The 22,022-nt window shown below is 44.3% G+C and overlaps 1 protein-coding gene across 1 annotated transcript in view; it reads left to right on the top strand.

Annotated features, from left to right (window-relative positions):
- Window positions 1-273: 273 nt before the first annotated feature.
- NDUFA10 (NADH:ubiquinone oxidoreductase subunit A10) overlaps window positions 274-22,022 on the top strand; it is a 60,061-nt gene continuing 38,312 nt past the window's right edge. Inside the window, exons 1-6 of the mRNA XM_054044079.1 lie at window positions 274-418; window positions 7,438-7,606; window positions 8,210-8,425; window positions 9,774-9,860; window positions 16,799-16,920; window positions 19,981-20,060. Of these exons, the coding sequence (XP_053900054.1) occupies window positions 338-418; window positions 7,438-7,606; window positions 8,210-8,425; window positions 9,774-9,860; window positions 16,799-16,920; window positions 19,981-20,060 (755 nt within the window). The 5' untranslated portion in view covers window positions 274-337. The remainder of the gene's footprint in view (window positions 419-7,437; window positions 7,607-8,209; window positions 8,426-9,773; window positions 9,861-16,798; window positions 16,921-19,980; window positions 20,061-22,022) is intronic.

Below are 22,022 nucleotides of genomic sequence, written 5' to 3'. Positions count from 1 at the left end.
GCTCCGGCCCGGCCCACGGGGGCACCCCCAGCCGGCGCTGGCCCCTCGGTGGTGCAGCGGAGCTCGGAGCGCCCCACGCCCGGCCGAACGGGACACTCCCCGTGGCGGGGGGAGGGTCACAGGAGAGAACCAAGCGGAGGAGAGACTGAGAGCAGGCGCCTCGCCCACAACTCACCCTATCCACTCAGGCGCTCGCCAAGGTCACCTATGCACCGGGTCCTCTTACGTCATATCCGCGCCGGCACCCGGTTAGGCCCCCGCCTGTGGGTCCTTCCGCTGCTGGCGTCGCGTTGGTCGCAGCGGAAGAGCATCTTCCAGCCGTTGTGCTGGGTCCGCGATGTCCTTGGGCCTGGGGAAGCTCGCCCGCCCGGGGGCTGCGGCCGCTCGGGGCCGCCCGTGGCTCGGCGCCGTGCGAGTGGTGAGGCGGGGCGGGGGGCTTGCGGCGTTCCGCGTCCTAGGGCGGGCCCTGGCAGCGGGTCCCTCGTTATCTCTGTGCAGCGCCGGGCCCAGCTCCCGCGCTCAGGGACTGACAGGTCCCCGTACGGGGCGGGGGGAATTTCCCCCAGGACTCACGGGCAGTGACCTTGGCGGGTTCCCACCTTCCGCTGCAGCCTGGGTTGTGAGTCGCCTGCCAGACTCATCTGGGGAGAAATTCCTACCATTGTGGGGGGCCTCGGGCACTGGTGTAGCTTGGCCGCTCCTGTGGCACATCATAGTCTAGTCTTTTGTAGGCTGTAATACTTTGGTCTCATTTTGGTGGCTGGGTTTAATGTGCAGGGGTTGGGTCAAGGTGGTGATCTGTGATGTACAGGAGGTGGGGCTAGTTCTTTCTGGCCTTAAGTTCTATAACTTTAAATGTTACCTCAAGCCGTGTTTAGTAATAATCCTGGGGAAGAGTACTGGATCGGTATCGCATCTTGCTGTCACAAGTGACTGGATACCACAGAAGTGATGCACTCGACCTTTTGCAAGGGTTCAGAGTGAAAAAAGTGATACGAGGATCCTTTATAAAATTCATGTTTGGCACCCACATTATATTGATATATATATAAAATATGCACACACACATCTAGGTAAACTTAATTCATATTCTAACCTGGAATTCATTACAAATCTGAAGACACTTCTTGTGTTTTCTAAGACTTTGGCTACATGTTACATGTAATCATTAGCAGATCACTTGGACAGGAAGAATGGTTTTGTTATTAAGGCACAGGGCTGGGAGTCAGAAAAATCAGCATTCTGCTCATTGCTCTGACAGATTTCTTTTCACAAGTCATTTCACCACTCCAGCCCAGTTTTTTATCTGTAAAATGGAGCCCCTGATACACTACTATGGTACTATTCCAAAGACTTGAGGCTTGATTTACCCATGTTTGGAAGGCGCTTGGAAAGCTTTGGGTGGAGGGTACTATAAAGTAGCAAAGCACTATTTATTTTCTTTATTCTTAGAGCTCTACATTTAAGAGCTCAGTCTTGCAAACATGTTCATTTTTACCAGTCTAAAAACACAATCTTCTTGGCTGTTCTTTTTGATGATGATGAGAAAACTAGTGATGTTTTACTAAGCTCAGTGGGGGAGAACAAGAAGACAGTCAAGGAAAGTGTGGGCCCCTTACTGAGTGAGGGAGGCAACCTAATGACAGAGGATCTGGAAAAAGCTAATGTACTCAATGATTTTTTTGCCTCTGTCTTCATGAAGAAGGTCAGCACAGTATGGGGAAAAGGTGACCAGCCCTCTGTGGAGGAAGAAGTGGTTCGGGACTATTTAGAAAAACTGGACAATAACAAGTCCATGGGGCCGGATGCGCTGCATCCGAGGATGGTAAAGGAGTTGGCAGATGTGATTGCAGAACCGTTGGCCATTACCTTTGAAAACTCATGGCGATCGGGGGAGGTCCTGGATGACTGGAAAAAGGCTAATGTAGTGCCCATCTTTAAAAAAGGGAAGAAGGAGGATCCGGGGAACTACAGGCCAGTCAGCCTCACCTCAATTCCTGGAAAAATCATGGAGCAGGTCCTCAAGGAATCAGTTCTGAAGCACTTAGAGGAGAGGAAAGTGATCAGAAACAGTCAGCATGGATTCACCAAGGGCAAGTCATGCCTGATTAACCTAATTGCCTTCTATGATGAGATAACTGGCTCTGTGGACATGTTATTCCTTGACTTTAGCAAAGCTTTTGATACGGTCTCCCACAATATTCTTGCCGCCAAGTTAAAGACGTATGGGCTGGATGAATGGACTATAAGGTGGATAGAAAGCTGGCTAGATTGTCGGGCTCAACGGGTAGTGATCAACGGCTCCATGTCTAGTTGGTAGCTGGTTTCAAGCGGAGTGTCCCAAGGGTAGGTCCTGGGGCCGGTTTTGTTCAATATCTTCATTAATGATCTGGAGGATGGTGTGGACTACACTCTCAGCAAGTTTGCAGATGACACTAAACTGGGAGGAGTGGTAGATATGCTGGAGGGTAGGGATAGGATACAGAGGGACCTAGACAAATTAGAGTATTGGGCCAAAAGAAACCTGATGAGGTTCAACAAAAACAAGTGCAGAGTCCTGCTCTTAGGACGGAAAAAATCCCATTCACTGCTACAGACTAGAGACCGAGTGGCTAGGCAGCAGTTCTGAAAGGTTGCCGACCCCTGCCCTGGGTCCTTTTCTGCAGAAGTGGTGTGCTGAGTCTTCATTTATTCACTCTAATTTAAGGTTTCACGTGCCAGTAATACATTTTAAAGTTTTTAGAAGGTCTCTTTCTATAAGTCTATAATATATAACTAAACTATTGTTGTATGTAAAGTAAATAAGGTTTTAAAAACGTTTAAGAAGCTTCATTGAAAATTACATTAAAATGCAGAGCCCCCCGGACTGGTGGCCAGGACCCAGGCAGCGTGAGTGCCACTGAAAATCAGCTTGCATGCTGCCTTCGGTACACGTGCCATAGGTTGCCTACCCCTGACCTAGGGGTTACAGTGGATGAGAAGCTGGATTTGAGTCAACAGTGTGCCCTTGTTGCCAAGAAGGCTAACGTCATTTTGGGTTGTATAAGTAGGGGCATTGCCAACAGATCGAGGGATGTGATCATTCCCCTCTATTCGACATTGATTAGGCCTCATCTGAAGTCCTGTGTCCAGTTTTGGGCCCCACACTACAAGAAGGATGTGGAAAAATTGGAAAGAGTCCAGCGGAGGGCAACAAAAATGATTAGGGGGCTGGAACACATGACTTATGAGGAGAGGCTGCAGGAACTGGGATTGTTTAGTCTGCAGAAGAGAAGAATGAGGGGGGATTTGATAGCTGCTTTCAACTACCTGAAAGGGGGTTCCAAAGAGGATTGATCTAGACTCTTCTCAGTGGTACCAGATGACAGGACAACAAGGAGGAATGGTCTCAAGTTGCAGTGGGGGAGGTTTAGGTTGGATATTAGGAAAAACTTTCACTAGGAGGGTGGTGAAGCACTGTTACCTAGGGAGGTGGTGGAATCTCCTTCCTTAGAGGTTTTTAAGGTCAGGCTTGACAAAGCCCTGGCTGAGATGATTTAGTTGGGATTAAGTCCTGCTTTGAGCAGGGGTTGGACTAGATGACCTCCTGAGGTCCCTTCCAACCCTGATATACTATGATTCTATGAAAGCTGTTCATCATGGGCAAGTAGAACATTATGAGACTGTGCGGGTTGATCCCTTCAGTTTAATTGTAAATCTCTAAACGTGGACATGCTGTTGCATAGAATATGATCGCTTACATAGCACTAGCGTAGCAATGTAGCTCATGTTACGTGGATTGGATGGAAACTGGTTAACTGACAAATTAGAAAGTAATTGTATGTGGGGAGTCATCATCCAATGGGGGTATTTTTAGTAGGTCCTGCTGATGCTGTTCAATAGCTTTTTTTAGTGGCCTGGGAGAAATTTAAAATCACTCTTGGTAAGGTTTGGAGAAAGTAGTTAAGGACCTTGAGGTCAATGGCAATTGCGACAAATTACAACATGGGTTTTACCAAGGGCAGATCGTGCCAAACCAATCTGATCTCCTTCTTTGAGAAAGTAACAGACTTATTAGATAAGGGAAATGCGGTGGACCTAATATACCTTGATTTCAGTAAAGCGTTTGATACTGTACCGCACGAGCAATTATTGGTTAAATTGGAAAAGATGGGGATCGATATGAAAATCCAGAGATGGATAAGGAACTGGTTAATGGGGAGACTGCAGCGGGTCGTATTGAAGGGTGAACTATCGGGTTGGAGCGAGGTCACCAGTGGAGTTCCTCAAGGTTCAGTTTTGGGACCCATTTTATTTAATCTATTTATTACTGACCTCGGAACCGATTGTAGGAGTGGGCTGATAAAGTTTGCAGATGACACAAAGCTGGGAGGTATTGCCAATTCGGAGGACGAACGGGATATTCTGCAGGGAGACTTGAATGACCTTGTGAATTGGAGTAACAGAAATAGGATGAAATTTAATAGTGAAAAGTGTAAGGTGATGCATTTAGGGATGACTAACAACAATTTTAGTTACAAGCTGGGGATGCATCGGTTAGAAGTAACGGAGGAGGAGAAAGACCTCGGGGTCCTGGTAGACCGCAGGATGACTATGAGTCGACAATGTGACGTGGCAGTGAAAAAAGCCAATGCGGTCTTGGGATGCATTAGGCGAGGTATATTGAGTAGGGATAAGGAGGTGCTGCTTCCGTTGTACAAGGCACTGGTGAGACCACATTTGGAGTACTGTGTGCAGTTCTGGTCTCCCATGTTTAAAAAAGATGAACTCAAACTGGAAAGGGTACAGAGAAGGGCCACTAGGATGACCAAACGAAGGCTGAGGGGGGATATGATTGCTCTCTTTAAATATATCAGAGGAATAAATACCAAGGAGGGAGAGGAATTATTCCAGCTCAGTACTAATGTGGACACGAGAACGAATGGATATAAACTGGCCGTGGGGAAGTTTAGGCTTGAAATTAGACGAAGGTTTTTGACCATCAGAGGGGTGAAATATTGGAACAGCCTTCCGAGGGAAACGGTGGGGGCGAAGGACCTGTCTGGTTTTAAGATTAAGCTAGATAAGTTTATAGAGGCAATGGTTTAATGGGATAATATGATTTTAGTCAAATGAACAGCGTGCCATCGCTGGTAAATAGTATGATGGCCAATGAGGGTCTGGCAGGAGAATCTTGCCTGCATGCTCGGGGTTCTACTGATCGCCATATTTGGGGTCAGGAAGGAATTTTCCTCCAGGGTAGATTGGCAGAGGCCCTGGAGGTTTTTCGCCTTCCTCCGCAGCATGGGGCAGGGATCGCTAGCTGGAGGATTCTCTGCTAATTGAAGTCTCTAAACCACAGGATTTGGGGACTTCAACAGCAGAGTCAAGGGGAAGGGTTGGGACGGCTTTGTGGCCTGCATCATGCGGGAGGTCAGACTAGATGATCATAATGGTCCCTTCTGACCTTAAAGTCTATGAGTCTATGTTGTTCTTATTGGTCGAGTGGTAATGCAAATGTGTATCCGCATCCAATCTGCTATCTGCAAAAATTATTTGCGGATATTCGTGGATTTGCAGGGCTCTACACTGGGGGCCAGGCTGAGGCTCCCACACATCCCCTTGCCGGAGTCCAGTCGGTGAGAGCCGCAGGCAGCTTTAGGGAGCCCACGCGGCGTCACAGACCCTCCACCTAACCTCGGCTGGGTGGGGATCCTGGGGAGCGGGGACACGGTTGGGGACTGCTCTCAGGCCCCCCTCCGCACCGCGGGCAGGTGAAGGGTCCACAACAGCTCCTCAGCTAGGCTCCATGCTGGCCTGGGAGGGGGAGACCTGGGGAGCTGCCCGGGGGCTTCTCAGGCCCCCCCACCCAGGGCAGGTGGAGAGACCCAGGCTCCCCACAGCTGCCCACCCAGCTCTTACTGTGTCCGGGCTGCGGCTCCCAGCCGCCCCCCACCCTGTCCGGAGCTGGGTTTGGGAGAGCCACACTGGCAGCTGTGGGGAGCCGCGGCAGACCCTCCACCTGCCCTGGGCGGGGGGCCCGAGCAGCCCACAGGCAGTGTGCCAGCCTTCCGCCCAGGGTAGGTGGAGAGACCCAGGCTCCTCACAGCTGCCAGCACGGTTCTTCCAGACTTAGCCCGGTGGGGTGGTGCTGGGGGTTGTAGCCTGGCCATGATAAGAGCTGGGCGGGTAGCTGTGTGGAGCCGCGGCGGACCCTCCACCTACCTTGGGCAGGGGGCCCAGGTAGCCCCCCGCCCAGTTTACCTGCTCCCCAGATCCCCGCCCAGGGCAGGTGGAGGATCCGTACTGCAGTTCCTCGTAGCTGCCTGCCCGGCTCTTACCGTCAGAGCCCTGTGTGGATACAAAATTTGTATTCGCATCCAGGCTGCTATCTGCAGAAATGGTCCATGGATATAAAGTGGATACCCGTGGACTCTGTATGTAGTACCAATGAGAGCATTAGTAGAATGCTGTGTCCAGTTTTGATGTCCACACTTCAAAAGGGAATTGGAAAAATTGGAATGAGTTCAGACAAGAACTCCAACAATCATTAGAGATCTGGAAAACTGCCTTACAATGAGAGACTAAAGCAACTCAGTCTATTTAGTTTATCCAAAGGAAGGTCAAGAGGTGACTTGATCATTGTCTGCAGGTATGGACACGGCGAAGCAATTTTTGTTAATAGATGGCCCTTTAATCTTAGTAGAAAAAGGCACATAAGGAGATCCAATGGTTGGAAGTTGGAGCTTGACAATTTTGGAGTAGAAATTGGGAGCAAATGTTTAACAGAGAAGGCAATTGACCATTAGAACAGCTTACCTAAGGATGTAGTGGTTTCTCCATTGCTTGAAATCTTTAAAACAAATCTGTATGTCTTTCTGAAATATATGCTATGGCTCAACAGATGCAGAAATTACTGCGTGAAGTTCTATGGACTGGTAAGCAGAAGATCTGGCAAGATGATCAGGATGGTCTCTTCTGGCCTGAGTAGTGGACATAGATATGTATAAAATTAGTAGTAAATAAATTGTACCTTAAAATAAGTCATTTAAGATGTTTGGCACTTTTTAGACTAGGGATATCCATCCTTTTCTTCTGGCCAAGTTCTATTTTGTGGTAACATATTCAATCACTTTAAATCACTCGTGATTTCTATTAGATAGTATTTTCTTCACTTCCTGGGTTACGCTACAGATAAATCTAATCATTTAATAGATCCTGATTCTACAATCAGGGCTGCAGGACAGATGGTTATACTCTCATGGATCTGATTACAAGATCAGGTCCTAAAACTAAACGCTCCCAGGCGGGAATGATGCCTTTAATTGTGTTAGGCGCTATACACACTGATATAGGCATTGATTCTGATTGGGGCCTCTGGGTCATTGTATTAATATAAATATTATGTTAAAATCAACAATTTGAATTCATTAGTTTGGTGGTTGTGTTTTCTTGCAGGCAAAAATTCACGTGAGCGCTCAGCAGAAGTTGCGGTATGGCTGGTTGGCTTATATGCTGGGAGACAGATCTACTAAAAAGTTCAATAAATACAGCAAAATCTTTACTGTGGATGGCAACTTATCTTCTGGGAAGGGCAAACTTGCACAACAAATAGCAGAAAAGCTAGGTATGGCTGATTCTTTTTCTGTCCTCTATAGTATTTTATGGAACATAACACATTATTGCAATCCTTGTACAAGCAAAGGCACTGATTCATCAAGTGTCAGTGGTTTGGGGTGGCTTGAATAGTTCTTTGCTGCCACAGTTAATATAGTGGTTTGACTGGCAATGAGAATACCAAATATATGGCAAACTGGGATTTCTGGATGTCACATTTTCCAAATGTGTGGGCAGTTCTAGAGGTGTTGGTGGAAGAAATCCTGGCCCTAAGGAAGTCAGTGGGAATTTTCTCAGTAGGTTGTCTTGGGTTACACTGCAGTAAGAATGTTCTCTCAGCAATAGAGTGGGGTTATAAGAACGGTGGACAGGGAAAGGGCTGCTCAGAACAACAGCTTAGAGGAAGGAAGAAGAAACTGAAAGATGTATTCATTGGAGAACATTGTGTAGTAGTAATTTGCCCAGAACTTGTGGAGATGAGTTATGTATGCATGCCTGTAAATAAAATAATTTCACTTTAAACTACAGTTTTAAAAATAACTAAAATGAATAGGAAATGTCCAGTTTAAACCAAAGCAAACAATTTTATGATCTTGATTCCTCTTTGTCTCAGGTATGCAGTATTTCCCAGAAGCAGATGTGCATTATTTGGACAAGGTCACAGGAGATGGAACACTACTGGATGAGAAATTTAATGGCCATTGTAGTCTAGAGAAATTTTACAACGATCCTAAATGTTCTGATGGAAATTCATATCGCCTACAAGCCTGGTTGTACAGTAACCGTGTTTTGCAGTATTCCGACGCACTGGAGCTGCTCCTGTCTACAGGTTAAGTTTCATTTCTAAATTAATTGGTGATTTTGGATTCTAGAGTTGTTAAAATGATTAAGCTGCCTTTAACAGTTTGGCTGCCTCCCATAGCTGTATTTTAAAATATAAAATCTCATTATTCCATTAGTTTTTTGAATAGTCCTTTTTATAAAGTAGTGTTTAAAAATGAGAAACCGTCTGAATTATTAAAAAACAAAATAGCAGTTCTATTCAGAATATAAACTATACTATTTTTCATTATGTCTGTCTAAAAGGCATCACACTGTGATGGTGAGCTTCATTAGCTCTTTCAGGGGGACAGCAGAGTTAAGTTGGTAATCCGTCAGGTCAGCTTGGCAGAATTTTCCAGAGGAAACTGCACTTAGACCTGTTAATGTGGCTTTTTGAATATAATCATTAAGGTGGCACAGTTAAAATCAAAGCCCAAAAATACATAACTGAAATTGTACAGTCATCTTTCAGGATAAAAATACGCTTTGCCTTGTAAGGGTCCATACCTGTGGCCACTCTGTGACTAAGCAGAATTGATCTGGAAGCTTGGGGCGGGGGGGAGTGGTTTTTCTAACATTCAGTCTTGCAAGCTTGACCTGGAATTTGAAAGTTAAGCTGTGGTGTTTCTGGTTCACACATCACCAAGAATACAGATTCTGTGATGACGTGTAAGCCAGAAAAAAAATCTGACTCCCTCTTCGATAGCTGTATCAGATTTGCCTCATTAACAGAGATAAAAATTAACAATCTTATTCTAATCAGTGTAAAGTAAGCAAATGAGAGGAACAGGTTGGTTAGGTAAGAAGTTGCTATTTCCATAGCCACTTTTGTACCCTAACTATACTTTTAAGGTTCCAGCAGCAGCATTAACTCAGCCATCTTGCACCTGCTATGTTTGTTACATGTATTTCTAGGGTAGCCCTCACTGTAGTATCTGAGTGTATTTTAAACACGAGAGCTCTTTCCTATAAGGAGGAACAATAATATCCTTGCCTTCACATTAACAAACTAGATTTCAGATGGGGTCTCCTCATGATGTATTGCTTATTGCATCATTGGAAGGTATTTGGATATTATGATGATAGGTGTGCTATAAAAACCTGAATAGAATTTATCAATTGGTACGTTCAGTAGTGCTAGAGATGTACGTTCATTTGAACTTATGCCTGATATTATGTTGAGGGGTGAAATCTTTACTCTTTTGGTACGTTAACTTGCCCAGAGAAGAGTGTGTTCCAAGATTATGTAATTATAAGAGCCTGACTGTTGCTTATTATCTAATAGCTATGACTTGATGTTGTTGCAGCATAGTTTTATTGAGTCTTTCATGATTAGAACCTGTTTGTAATCATAGGACAAGGTGTAGTGATGGAACGCTCCGTCTACAGCGACTTTGTGTTCATGGAGGCGATGTTTCAACAAGGCTATATCCACAAAAGATGTAAGTCCCTACCTGCAAAAAGAAAGTTAATTTGTAACACTGTCTGAGGAATATGATGGCCATGTAAACAGATGGAAAGGCAACAAGTCTGAATCCTTAATGTCTGAAGGTGTCATTTAGCCAGTGGGCCATGCTACTGACCTGTGCACCAAGGAACTCTCTAGCTGCAGGATTCCAGTCCCTTTCCTTCAGTGCTTCAGTTTTATTTCTTTAACATTAAAGTTGTTGAACACAAGTTCCTCCTATCAATTGTGTTCTTTTCCCTGATTTGGGAACATCTGCAGAAGCACTCCTGGTCCTTGCAACTCCCCCTAATTGTGCTCTTGCTGCCTCTAATAAGGACCAGGTGATCTTCAGGCTATTATCTGATCTCTGGCCACATAGCGCCAGCTGGGAGACGGCTGATTAGGGCTAGGCCCAATTCCATTTAAAGGGCAAGCCATCTTGCGCCGGGGTTTAACGGTATTCTTAACAAATCAAACAAAGTTGCTTCTACGGTCTTTTTAATGATTACCCAGGCCTCTTAATCTGTGGTGTGATGTTCTACATTTCCTTTCACACTTCTTATCACAACATATGAGTATATATAGGGGACAGTTCTCCTATGGTTATCCCCTTAGTTTTGCCTGGATTCAGTGATACCATAATTTTTTGTTCTTTCATGAAATCATAATCTATTGCTATGGAAATAGTCCCTGAGTAAATCTGCAAGGGAAAGGGGGCAGATTAGGAAGAAGAGCTAACTTGGTGATCAGCAGGCAGGAGACAGAGACAATACAATATTATTAAATCCACACTGTCGCACAGCTGGGAATAAAACTCAGGAGTGGAGTTCCTGGCTCCCAGCTCTCTGCTTGGTGCACTTGACCATGATGCTTCTGGTGCCTGCTTTCCCTGCCCCTGGTGGAATTATTGAGATGCTTCAACTCAGAAGTTGAACTAACAACAAGAATTTTTGCTATAAGATGGGGATTTATCAGTTGGAAGGGATAGAGGAGGAGAAAGATCTGAATGTATTGGTTGATCAGAGGATGACTATGAGCTGCCAGTGTGATTCATCTGTGAAAAAGGCTAATGCAGTACTAGGATGTATCAGGCCAGTAGCGACAGGGAAGTATTAGTATCATTATACAAGGCACTGGCGAGACTTCATCTGGAATATTGTGTCTAAGAAAGATGAATTCAAACTGGAACAGGTGCAGAGAAGGGCTACTAGGATGATCGGAGGATTGGAAAACCTGCCTTATTAGAGGAGACTTAAAGAGCTTGGTTTTTTTTAGCCTAACCAAATGAAGGCTGAGGGGAGATATGATTGCTCTCTGTAAATACATCAGAGGGATAAATACTAGGGAGGGGGAGGAGTTATTTAAGTTAAGCACCAATATGGACACAAGAATAAATGGTTATAAACTGGACTTCAACAAGTTTAGTCTTGAAATTAGATGGTTTCTAACCATCAGAGGATTGAAGTTCTGGAACAGCCTTCCAAGGGGAACAGTGAGGGCAAAAAACCTAACTGGTGTCAAGACTGAGCTTGATGAGTTTATGGAGGGGATGGTAAGATGAGACTGCGTACATGCTCATTGTAGGCAATCTGTGATTGCTAGCAGCAAATATCTCCAGCGGCCGATGATGGGACATTAGATGGGGAGGGCTCCTGAGTTACTACAGATAATTCTTTCCCAGATGTGTGTCTGGTGGGTTTTGCCCACATGCTCAGGGTCTAACTGATTGCCATGTTTTGGGTTGGGAAGGAATTTTTCCTGGGTCAGACTGGCAGAGACCCTGAGGGGTTTTTGCCTTCCTATGGAGCATGGGTCACTTGGAGGTTTAAACTAACGTAAATGGTGGATTCTGTCACTTGAAGTCTTCAGTAACTCAGCCAGAGGTTAGGGATCTATTACAGGAGTGGCTGGGTGGGTGAGGTTCCGTGGCCTGCAATGTGCAGGAGGACAGACTAGATGACCTTGATTGTCCCTTCCGGTTTTAAAGTTTGAGTCTATGAGAAGTGAGGCAGCTTCTTGAGCCAAGCAGGAGTATTTCATACCAGCCGAGAATGGTCCTTAGAAGCTTCAAGGGGGAGCTCATGGGCTACTGAAAGATTCAGAAGTCTGTAGAAATGACTGAAATGAAGCGTAAAACCTTCCCCCAAATCAGTTCTTATTGCATGGTTGTTTTTGTCAAGTACAGGTTGATAAGCCAGTTGGGAGTTTGTTTCTGAGGTGATGTTACAGAACAGTTAAACATTTTTCAGAAGGTGAAAACCCCTTGTCTGTCTTACCTTGTATGTTTCAAATGTGTTGTCTGATTCATGTTGGATTTAGTTAAAAACAAAATCACCTGTTGCGAGACCACTGTTGCATTATGGGGTGCAGTCCAGACCAGTGCAGAGTTGTCACCTCTTACCTGTAACGCTGAGTGCCTCAGTGTTTTGCTATCATAGTTCCCATGCGTGCAGGTCACACCCCAAAGTACCTCTGTGTACTAGACCAGAGGCTCTCAAACGGGGAGGCACGGAATGTCGCTCTCTGGCCGCCCACCTCTGAAGGCAGCACAAGAGTAAGCGTTGCCATGACCTTCCCCCCCTCTCCCCAATAGGCTTGCAATCCCCTTTTTGGTCAGGACCCCCAGTTTGAGAAACGCTGCTCTGTATACTTAAATGGCTCTCTTTGAATCAATGCCTTACTGTTTTTAATATTTAGGGGGAGTTGAAGGACCAATCTTTCTCAGCTTGTAAGAGCTATATTTTCTTGTATCTGTCTAGTGATGGATGCCAACGATGGCTTCTGTCCTTGTTTATATCACCAAAAGTTCAATGATTTTGTTTCAAGAGGCATGATAATACTCAGGGTGCTTTTCCCTTCCTGTGAGTGTCCTATCCCCCTGCTGATCTCCATGTAAATGCAGCTTCCATTGTTTCTGGTCACACCTAGCTTAATTTACAAAGCTGTGACATTCCCTCCTGTCTGGGTGGGAATTGTTCCTTCCTTTCTTCAACCACATGCTTTAAAACATAATATTAATGAGAATCCATAATTCCTTCTGTAGTGTTAATGTATACATTTCACAGTGATATTAATCACCAGTATGGCATTATCTTTGAGAGAAGACCTCACTCTCTACAGTTGATTCAGTTGCTTACCACTTGAGGTTCAGCCCCCAGTCTTTATAGACCAGTAAACCGTTGAAACGAATTCTTTGAGAACAAGCTTCTCTCTCCTGCTGGGTGTAGATGCCATGTTGTCTTCTCCCACACTTGCTAGTGTGAGGTTTGCCTCCATCCCTCATTAGCTTGATGTCTGTTTGCTGCTTATATGTAAAACTGAGGAAAACACACATTCCTTTGAGCATGGCTACACTTGCAGATGTAGAGCGCTGAGAGTTAAACCAGCCCTCGGAGAGCACAGTAGGGAAAGCGCTGCAGTGTGTCCACACTGTCAGATTCAAGCGCACTGGCATGGCCACATTAGCAGCTCTTGCAATGCCACAGAGAGCAGTGCATTGTGGTAGCTAGCCCAGCATGCAAGGGGCTGCAACGTGCTTTTCAAATGCGGGGGGTGAGGTGGAGTGTGACAGGGAGTGTTGGTATGTGTGGGGAGAGAGAGTGGGTTTTGGGGGGGGCTGAGAGCATGTCAGCATGCTGTCCTGTAAATTCAGACAGCAGCAGACCTCCCTCTCCCCACCCCCCTCTCTCTCTCACTCACCGCAAGCAACATTCCACGCTAATGGTTGCTTTGTCTCGGAGCAGATAAGCAGCCGGCTGTCAAACAGAGCTTTCAAAGGGCATATCCAAAACAATGACGAGTGGTCACTTGACTTAAGGGGATTATGGGACGTTTCCTGAGGCTGATTGCAGTAATGCAACACCTTGTTCACACTGACTCTGGGGAGTTTCAGCCGAGGCGCAGCAAGCGTTATGCTTCTCATGGAGGTGGATTACCAGGAGCGCTCCAGCTGCAGAGTCCAGGCGCTCTAAGTGCCTTGCCAGTGTGGACGGGTCGTGAGTTAGGGTGACCGGGACTGCTTTAATGCGCTCCAACTTGCAAGTGTAGCCAAGTCCATAGCTTAGGATTGACCCATTTAACAACTTACCTTACATATTTGTCTTAAAAATATTTTAGTTAACATTCCTACATGTGTCCATATCTCTTTATACCCACCACATACATACATGATACAAAGTGATACCTCACAAGGCATATTATGCAATATGGCATATTATGCAATATGGATACCTCACAAGGCATACAATAGCGTGTAAGGTGTGAATACTGGGTGCTTAGTGTCACAACCACAGAGGAGAAATTTCACGCAGAATGGATTTCTTTGGAAGAATTTTGTGGAGAGAGGTGTGTGTCAAAATAAGGCTTACAATAGAAAGTTCGTCACAACCTACTGTGGTGTTCATGCAAACAGCTCAGGAACCTTAGAACAATAACATCTTGTTTAGGAACACACCCTTGTGCATAAATCTTCTTTTATAGAAAGCAACTAATCTGTTATGAAACATCCAGCAATACTGATATCCTCAAACAACATATACTGTACTAACCATAAATATGGACATCCCAGTAAAGACAGTGACAGTGTTTTATCAGTGGTGCTAAAGATCATCTTACAAATCTGGAAAGCTCTCCAACTATTTGGATTAGAACACAATAAAATATATGTAGCCAAATTCACCCTTAATTTCCCCTGACTTTATTGAAAACGCACTAAAGATAAATTTAACAGAGGCATTCTACGCTACAGTTGAAAAAGCTACTACAGAAGAAAAGATATTCATAGAAATCTGTTCATGGATGGTTATTTCTGGTTGTGCTCAGAGACCTCGGTCATGGTTTGAGCGAAGGGGGAGGGTCCCAGAGCCCAGATTCCAGCCCGAGCCTGAACATCTACACTACAGTTAAACAGTGCTGTAGTCTGAGCCCCCCCCCAGCCTGAGTCAGCTGACCCAGGCCAGCCGCGGGTGTTTAATTGCAGTGTAGACATACCCAGAGGGTCTTTCTTTACTGGAAGCTGAATCTGGGTTTTAACTAGTCATCCTCCACTCCATCATCCACGCAGAAAAAACAGGTTTGGAGGTGCTTTAATCCCAGGCTAATTTACTTGACTGAGGCTGTGCATTAGAGCCCAGGTTCCACTTCAACTCTGGCTGGAATCCACCAATTTTGCTGCGGATGCAGGCAAGTGTAGATAGAAGTCCCATGCCTTCCCACAATTCTTTGCAAGGTACAGAGAGATTTTCCCACAATTGCCTGGGAAAGAACCCTAAAGCTGCTTTGCACAATGAACCCTGGGCTATGCTCCCAGACCTGCACGGGCAAGTGTAGAAACTCTGAGGGTACCGTATGGCTTTGTGGGAATGCTTACACCTGGATTAAGCTAGCTCAGGTGCTTAGACCTGGTGGTGATTATCCAGGTTAACTTCTTTCCTGATGAGATTGCACAGAGCTGTTGGGAAAGTAGCAGTAGAGCAGCGGTTCTCAACCCATGGCCTGTGGACTGCATGCTGCCCGATTAGCTCAAAGCTGCAGACCAGCTCAGCTGTGTGCTGAAGGCCGGCCCATATGCTGGGGTCCTAGAGGTTCCCTCCTGCCTGGCGCAGAGTGGACCAGGCTGCCCCAGCACAGCTGGGTTGGGGTCTGGGCAGCCGCCCAGCCCCACAAACTCCAGGATCCGGGGCAGCCGGCCGGCCCTGCCGCCCAGGTAACACATTGTGGGTTGCATATGCAGCCAATAATGTGTAATAAGTTGAGAACCACTGTAGTAAAGTCTGGGGGCTCCACAGACTGTAGTGGGAGGGAGCACTAGGCTCACAGCTCAGTGCACTCAGATGCTGGGCACCCCAACAATATTTCCCTTCCTCCGAGACGTCCCTTTCTGGTGTGTGTGTGTGTGTGTGTGTGTGTGTGTGTATTGTGGGAGCACAGATGTGCCTCTCACGCTTCCCCTCAGATTTCTTTAAGATGGGATAGGATGGGTTTTTTGTGGAGTGACATGACGTGGTTATTCCTCCTTTTCTTCCCTAGACTCCTGAGAACCCATGATTCTCTCTAGAATCCCTTTTGCCCCGCTGCCATGTTCTCAGTGGGTGCAGCTCTCCTCATACTGTGGCTATTGGAAGTAGCAGCCTGCTGCCTTCAGACAGTGTCTACAGCTGCCTCTGCCCTTGCTCTCTGCTGTTTCTATAAGAACCTACCTGTGCAGGTTGGGGGAAGGGTCACTTTTCTGCAAGTTCATGAAAGGAGGGAAGGTTGGAGGCAAAAGGGCTAATGCAAAATAATTAAAGGGAACTGGGATTTGTGGCTTGTTAGGCTGAGACTCTTCCTGTTAATAACAGTGACCTCAGTGAATCCGGCAACATTTAAGTCAGAAGTAAACTACCCTATAATGTAATAGTGGCATATGAAAGACTAATATTTGTTGTCAAGTATCAGAGGGTACCTGTGTTAGTCTGGATCTGTAAAAAAAACAGTGTGTCCTGTGGCACTTTTAAGACTAACAGATGTATTGGAGCATAAGCTTTTGTGGATGAATACCCACTTCGTCAGATGCATGCTGATTAATATTTGTTGCTTATTTTCTATTTTTATAAGGCTCTTTCGGCTTTAAATTTGTTAAATCTCTTTGCCTGGGGGAAAAACCCAACCTGAACTGTGTATTCCGGCTGAAATCTTTGCAGGGAGATAAGATTTCATAAACACTTCTGCTGAGCAGACAGACTTCTCTGAAAATGAAATGCAGTTATAAATGCTGACAGAATCCTTTCAAGAGGCTGTATTGATCATTTACCTGGTGGGTGGGATGATGGTGATCAAAATTAAACTGTTTTTTTTTCTGTTGTTTGTTCTTGAGCTTCATTACATATATAGAGATACGTAACCATCTGTATTCTCCAATTAAGGAATTCCATGCTCTTGTTTTGTTTTTTTCAGGTGTTGATCATTATAATGAAGTCAAAGGCATCAGTATCTGTGAATTCCTGCCACCTCATTTGGTGATCTATATTGATGTACCAGTCTCAGAGATACAGAAAAGGATCCAAGAGAAAGGAAAGGTAATTCTAGCTGTTAGCTTACTTTTTTTGTGTTAAAATGTCATGATCAGGGCCTTGTGCATGAATCATGCAGCTGTGGAACTTATTGCAGAGTCTGTCCCTCTGCTGCAGAACTGTGCTCCAGAATCTCAAGTTTCTTTTTTTTAAAATTGTGTGTCATCCTCTTGTGAAGAAAACCTTCAGAAATGTTTGGGGTCCCATCAATGAGGTTCTGTCTTCCTGAGCATGCACTTAGCCTGACGTGTCAGCTCTGACTATCTCCACGGGGCTCTACTGCTGCCATAGAAAGTTGGTTGACTGTTAAAATGTGTGCATTGCAAACTCTTTTGGCTGGAATTTTCCAAGGAGCCCAGGGAATTAGATGCCTGACTTCTATTGGAAATCCTGGCCTTCACTGCTAATCATTTTTAGTACAAACATCCTGCTCTGACTGGGCTTATCCCAAACGTCTTAGCAGCCTCTCCACTCAACTGCAGCCTCCCCTTCTGGCAACCCTTAGCGTGCAGTTATATATTGTCAGCATGTGATCAGTGTAAAACGAACGGAACTTGGTATTCAGATAAATAACATGAAGGCTACTGTACTGATTGCTATTAACTTTCATCTTTGATTCAGTAAAATCTTTTTTTATATTTAAATGAAATTGCCATAGAGGTTTCCACATGCTGCAGAAACCAGAGGCTGGTTCTTAAGTCCAGCTCATTGCAGAGTACACAGAGACTTGGCTATTATTTCAATTATTCATTGTAACATAGAAATGATTTCACTTCCTAGTCTCAAATTGTGGTGCCTGAACTCTCCTGAAACTGGGATATTCTGTGAAACTCAAGGGTGTTCTCCCTTTTCTTTTCAAAGTCTTCTAAAAGTAGAATAGTTCTGTGGGAGACGAGAGAGAATCTGCCTTTTGTTAACGTATGGTACTGAAAGAAGAATAACAGTTTTCTTGAATGCTTTGACTTCTGGTATTCTGTAACAACATGTTTTAAAATTACCCCTCTAATGGTTCTAGTAAATTGGGTCAGTAACACAGTCTGAGAGCAGGAGAGCTGTGGAGTGTTTTCATTTAACAGATAATCTGAACTAGTTTTCCTCCCCCCTCCCTCCCCAATGGTATTGGGCCATGTATCGGTAACTGTTCCCAGATGTGCTACAAGAGCCAAATGATGTTTACCCTGCACCTTGTTCAAAGGTTACAGGAAATTGGATCTGAGTGAGGAATTTAACCATGAGAAGTCTAATTAATAATAATAATAATAACAATAAAAAAAAGCCTTTTATTCAGATATCTACAAACATTTGACCACATCTGTTTTCCAAAGCCCTTTTGTGTATGTTAGAATATCTGAGAGGGAGCTTTGGTGACAGACTTGGAAATTGCTGTGCTCGTGTCAAAGCAAAGTTGACCATTGTCCAGGAAAGGTGTATATGTAGTGGGGGGCAGCGGGGGGAAACATAGGCAGTTTTCTGTAACTTCACTGTGATAACATTCTGCTAAGATAGGTTTGTCACTGGCCTGAGTTGCTTTGTATATCACAGTCTTGCAGTTCTTTAATATAGTAAAATGCCTGACAGATATTCAAACCATGACTGAACGTTACCCTTTTGTTTAAAAAACAGGATCTTACTTTATGCACCAGTAATAATGGGCTGTTTCTTAACTAGAGGAAAGCTACTCCGTTTAAATTAAGCTGCTTTTTTGAATACTTATGAAGTCCCATGAGAGGTTTTCTAATTTTTACCTCCCTCAGCTTATCTTGGGGAAAATAGAACTGGTCTCCTTGACCTTGCAGTCCTTTTTATTCTGGCACAAACTGCTCCTACAATAACATTTCTCAGGGGTAGAGGCCTTGAAGGGTGAATGTATTTATTAATACATCCTTGTTTGATAGCAGCAGTCTGGATCTCTTCTGTCTGTTTACATTAATGGCTTGTAGTTGGCATTGACTGAACAGTAATTAGAGGCTTGGAATAGAAAAGTACCTCTGTGTGCTCAACTAACTGAGGAGCCTGATTCCCCGAGGTGCTGCACACGATCTCTGACATGCAGGTGAGGGCATTCTGTACCTCACAGGCAGGATCAGGCTGCAAATGGGTAGGGAAAGAGCAGAACAGATCTGCTCTTAAGGGAAGCAGGAAATCGTGATGAACCATGCACTCAGGAAATGTGATGAAAGAGCTATATAGAGTAACTGATGCTTGCCGTTGATGGGTAACCCCTTGATAGTAGATTTGCAGTCCACTTATAAGAAAAAGTTCTTCGGCTTTGTATTGAGTGCACTGATGCTCATCTGTCTGCCTAAAAATTAGGGAGGATTATATCTGGGGTGCACGCTGTAATCACGCACGTCCTAATCAATCCTCAAGAGAAGAAATGATGGTTAGTTGGCCCATTCTGATTAACTTGCTGAAAGGGTCAATGTGGGCAATCCTTTTTTTTTTTTTTTTTTTTTTTTAAACCAGCTGACTATACATAACTTCCTTAAATGTGCAGGTGAGTATGATTAGTCATCTGTTTGGAAATTAATCTGTCTGGAGCCTGTTCTTGGTTGGTAACTCTGTGTAAGCTTAGAAAAATTGAGATTCTTCCACCTTTCATCTCAGTCTGGTAGAGAAGTGTCTCTTTGTGCATTCTTCAGCAGTACTTGCCTTTTTCTGTCTTTCCAGACTCTCTTCTGTACCAAGAGACTCCTATTCATCCATATCGTTATTAAAAGAATTGCAAAACAAATACATTCAGCTTTATGGAGAACATACGGAAAAGTACAGTGAAAAGCTATGATTCTACAGCAGCTGCAGCTTATTCCGTTTGCCACATATGTAGTGTTCGATATGTTAATACAATATTCTGTAATCCCAAATACTCCATATGTTACTTGTAATTTTGAAGTCTTCATAAATGCATGTGGATGTAAATGATTGTTTGGCTGTTTAATACAGGAGCTGTGCTTCAACAGATGGTGTGGGAGCCGTGGCTTCTACTTGGGATCTCTGGCATCTGTACCAGTGTAAAAAGAAAACAAACACCCACGTTTCACAGCGTTTTGTTTTCTTTGTGTTTAGCCCCATGAGAAAAAGGTGTCTCCTGCCTACCTCCAGAGCATTGAAGATGTCTACAAGAAATCTTTCCTGCCAGAGATCAGGTTAGCAGCTAAAGCCATTTTATGTGACAAATATTTATGCAAAACTATTTGTGCATGTAGAGCTAGACTCGCCACACGTACACTTGATTCAAACTGCTTGTATGTAAAAATCCTCCTTGTGTTTTGTTACCATATTTAACTCTGGATGTAGTAAGTTATGCACCTACACAGTTGGGTCCCTATGCTAGTGCTGAAATTTACCCTTTGAAATTATTCACTGCAGTTACCCTTCATGTCAAGGAACTCTGGCTACCAACATCATAGAATCATAGGACTGGAAGGGACTTCGAGAGGTCATCTAGTCCAGCCCCTTACACTCATGGCAGGCCTAAATATTAACTACATCACCCCGACAGGTGTTTGTCGAACCTGCTCTTAAAAATCTCTAATAATGGAGATTCCACAACCTCTCTAGGCAATTTATTCCAGTACTTAACTACCCTGACAGTTAGGAAGTTTTTCCTAACGTCCAACTGCCCTTGCTGCAATTTAAGCCCATTGCTTCTTGTCCTATCCTCAGAGGTTAAGGAGAACAATTCCCTCCCCCCCCCCCCTCTTCCTTGTAACAACAACAATTTTCAAGTACATAAAAGGTTATTTCCCCTCTGTCTTCTCTTCTCCAGATTAAACAAACCCAATTTTTTCAGCCTTCCTTCATAGGTCATGTTTTCTAGACCTTTAGTCAATCTTCTCTGAACTATTTCCAGTTTGTCCACATCTTTTCTGAAATGTGGCACCCAGAACTGGACACAATACTCCAGTTGAGGCCTAATCAGCACGGAGTAGAGCAGAAGAATTACTTCTTGTATCTTGCTTACAGCACTCCTGCTAATACATCCTAGAATGATGTTTGCTTTTTTGCAACAGTGTTACATTGTTGACTCATATTGTGAGCCACTATGACCCCCAGATCCCTTTCTGCAGTACTCCTTCCGAGGCAGTCATTTCAATTTTGTATGTGTGCAACTGACTGACTGTTCCTTCTTAAGTAGCATACTTTGTATTTGTCCTTATTGAATTTCATCCTGTTTATTTCAGACTATTTCTCCATTTTGTCCAGATCATTATGAATTTTAATCTTATCCTCCAAAGCACTTGCAGCCCCACCCAGCTTGGTATCATCCACAAACTTTTTAACTGTGTTCTTTATGCCATTATCTAAATCATTGATGACTGTATTGAACAGAATCAGACCCAGAACTGATCCCTGTGGGACCCCACTCGATATGCCCTTTCAGCATGACTGTGAACCACTGATAACTAATCTCTTGGAGCGGTTTTCCAACCAGTTATGCACCCATCTTTTAGTAGCTCCATCTAGATAATATTCTCCTAGTTTGTTTATGAGAAGGTCACATCAGACAGTATCAGTAGCCTTACTAAAGTCAAGATATACCACATCTACCACTTCCCTCCATCCCCATGCTTTGTTACCACATGACCTGTCAAAGAATGCTATTAGGTTGGTTTGACATGATTTGTTCTTGACAAATCCATGCTGACTGTTACTTATCACCTTATTATCTTTTAGATGTTTGCAAATTGATTGCTTAATTTTTTTTGCTCCATTACCATTCCGGGTACAGAGTTTAAGCTGACAGGTCTGTAATTCCCCGGGTTGTCCTTATTTCTCTTTTTATAGATAGAGACTATATTTGCCCTTTTCCAGTCCTCTGGAATCTCTCCCGTCTTCCATGATTTTTAGAAGATAATCGCTAATGGCTCAGGTATCTCCTAAGTCAGCTCTTTGAGTATTCTAGGATGTATTTCATCAGGCCCTGGTGATTTGAAGACATCTAACTTGTCTAAGTAATTTTTAACTTGTTCTTTCCCTATTTCAGCCTCTGATCCTACCTCATTTTCACTGGCATTCACTATGTTAGACGTCCAATTGCTACTAACCTTTTTGGTGAAAACTGAAACAAAAATGTCATTTAGCACTTCTGCCATTTCCACATTTTC

This window comes from Malaclemys terrapin, chromosome 11 (assembly GCF_027887155.1).
Source record: "Malaclemys terrapin pileata isolate rMalTer1 chromosome 11, rMalTer1.hap1, whole genome shotgun sequence".
Taxonomy (NCBI): Eukaryota; Metazoa; Chordata; order Testudines; family Emydidae; genus Malaclemys; species Malaclemys terrapin.
The sequence above is the reverse complement of the archived record's forward strand: the minus strand, read 5'-3'. Positions and strand labels throughout refer to the sequence as shown.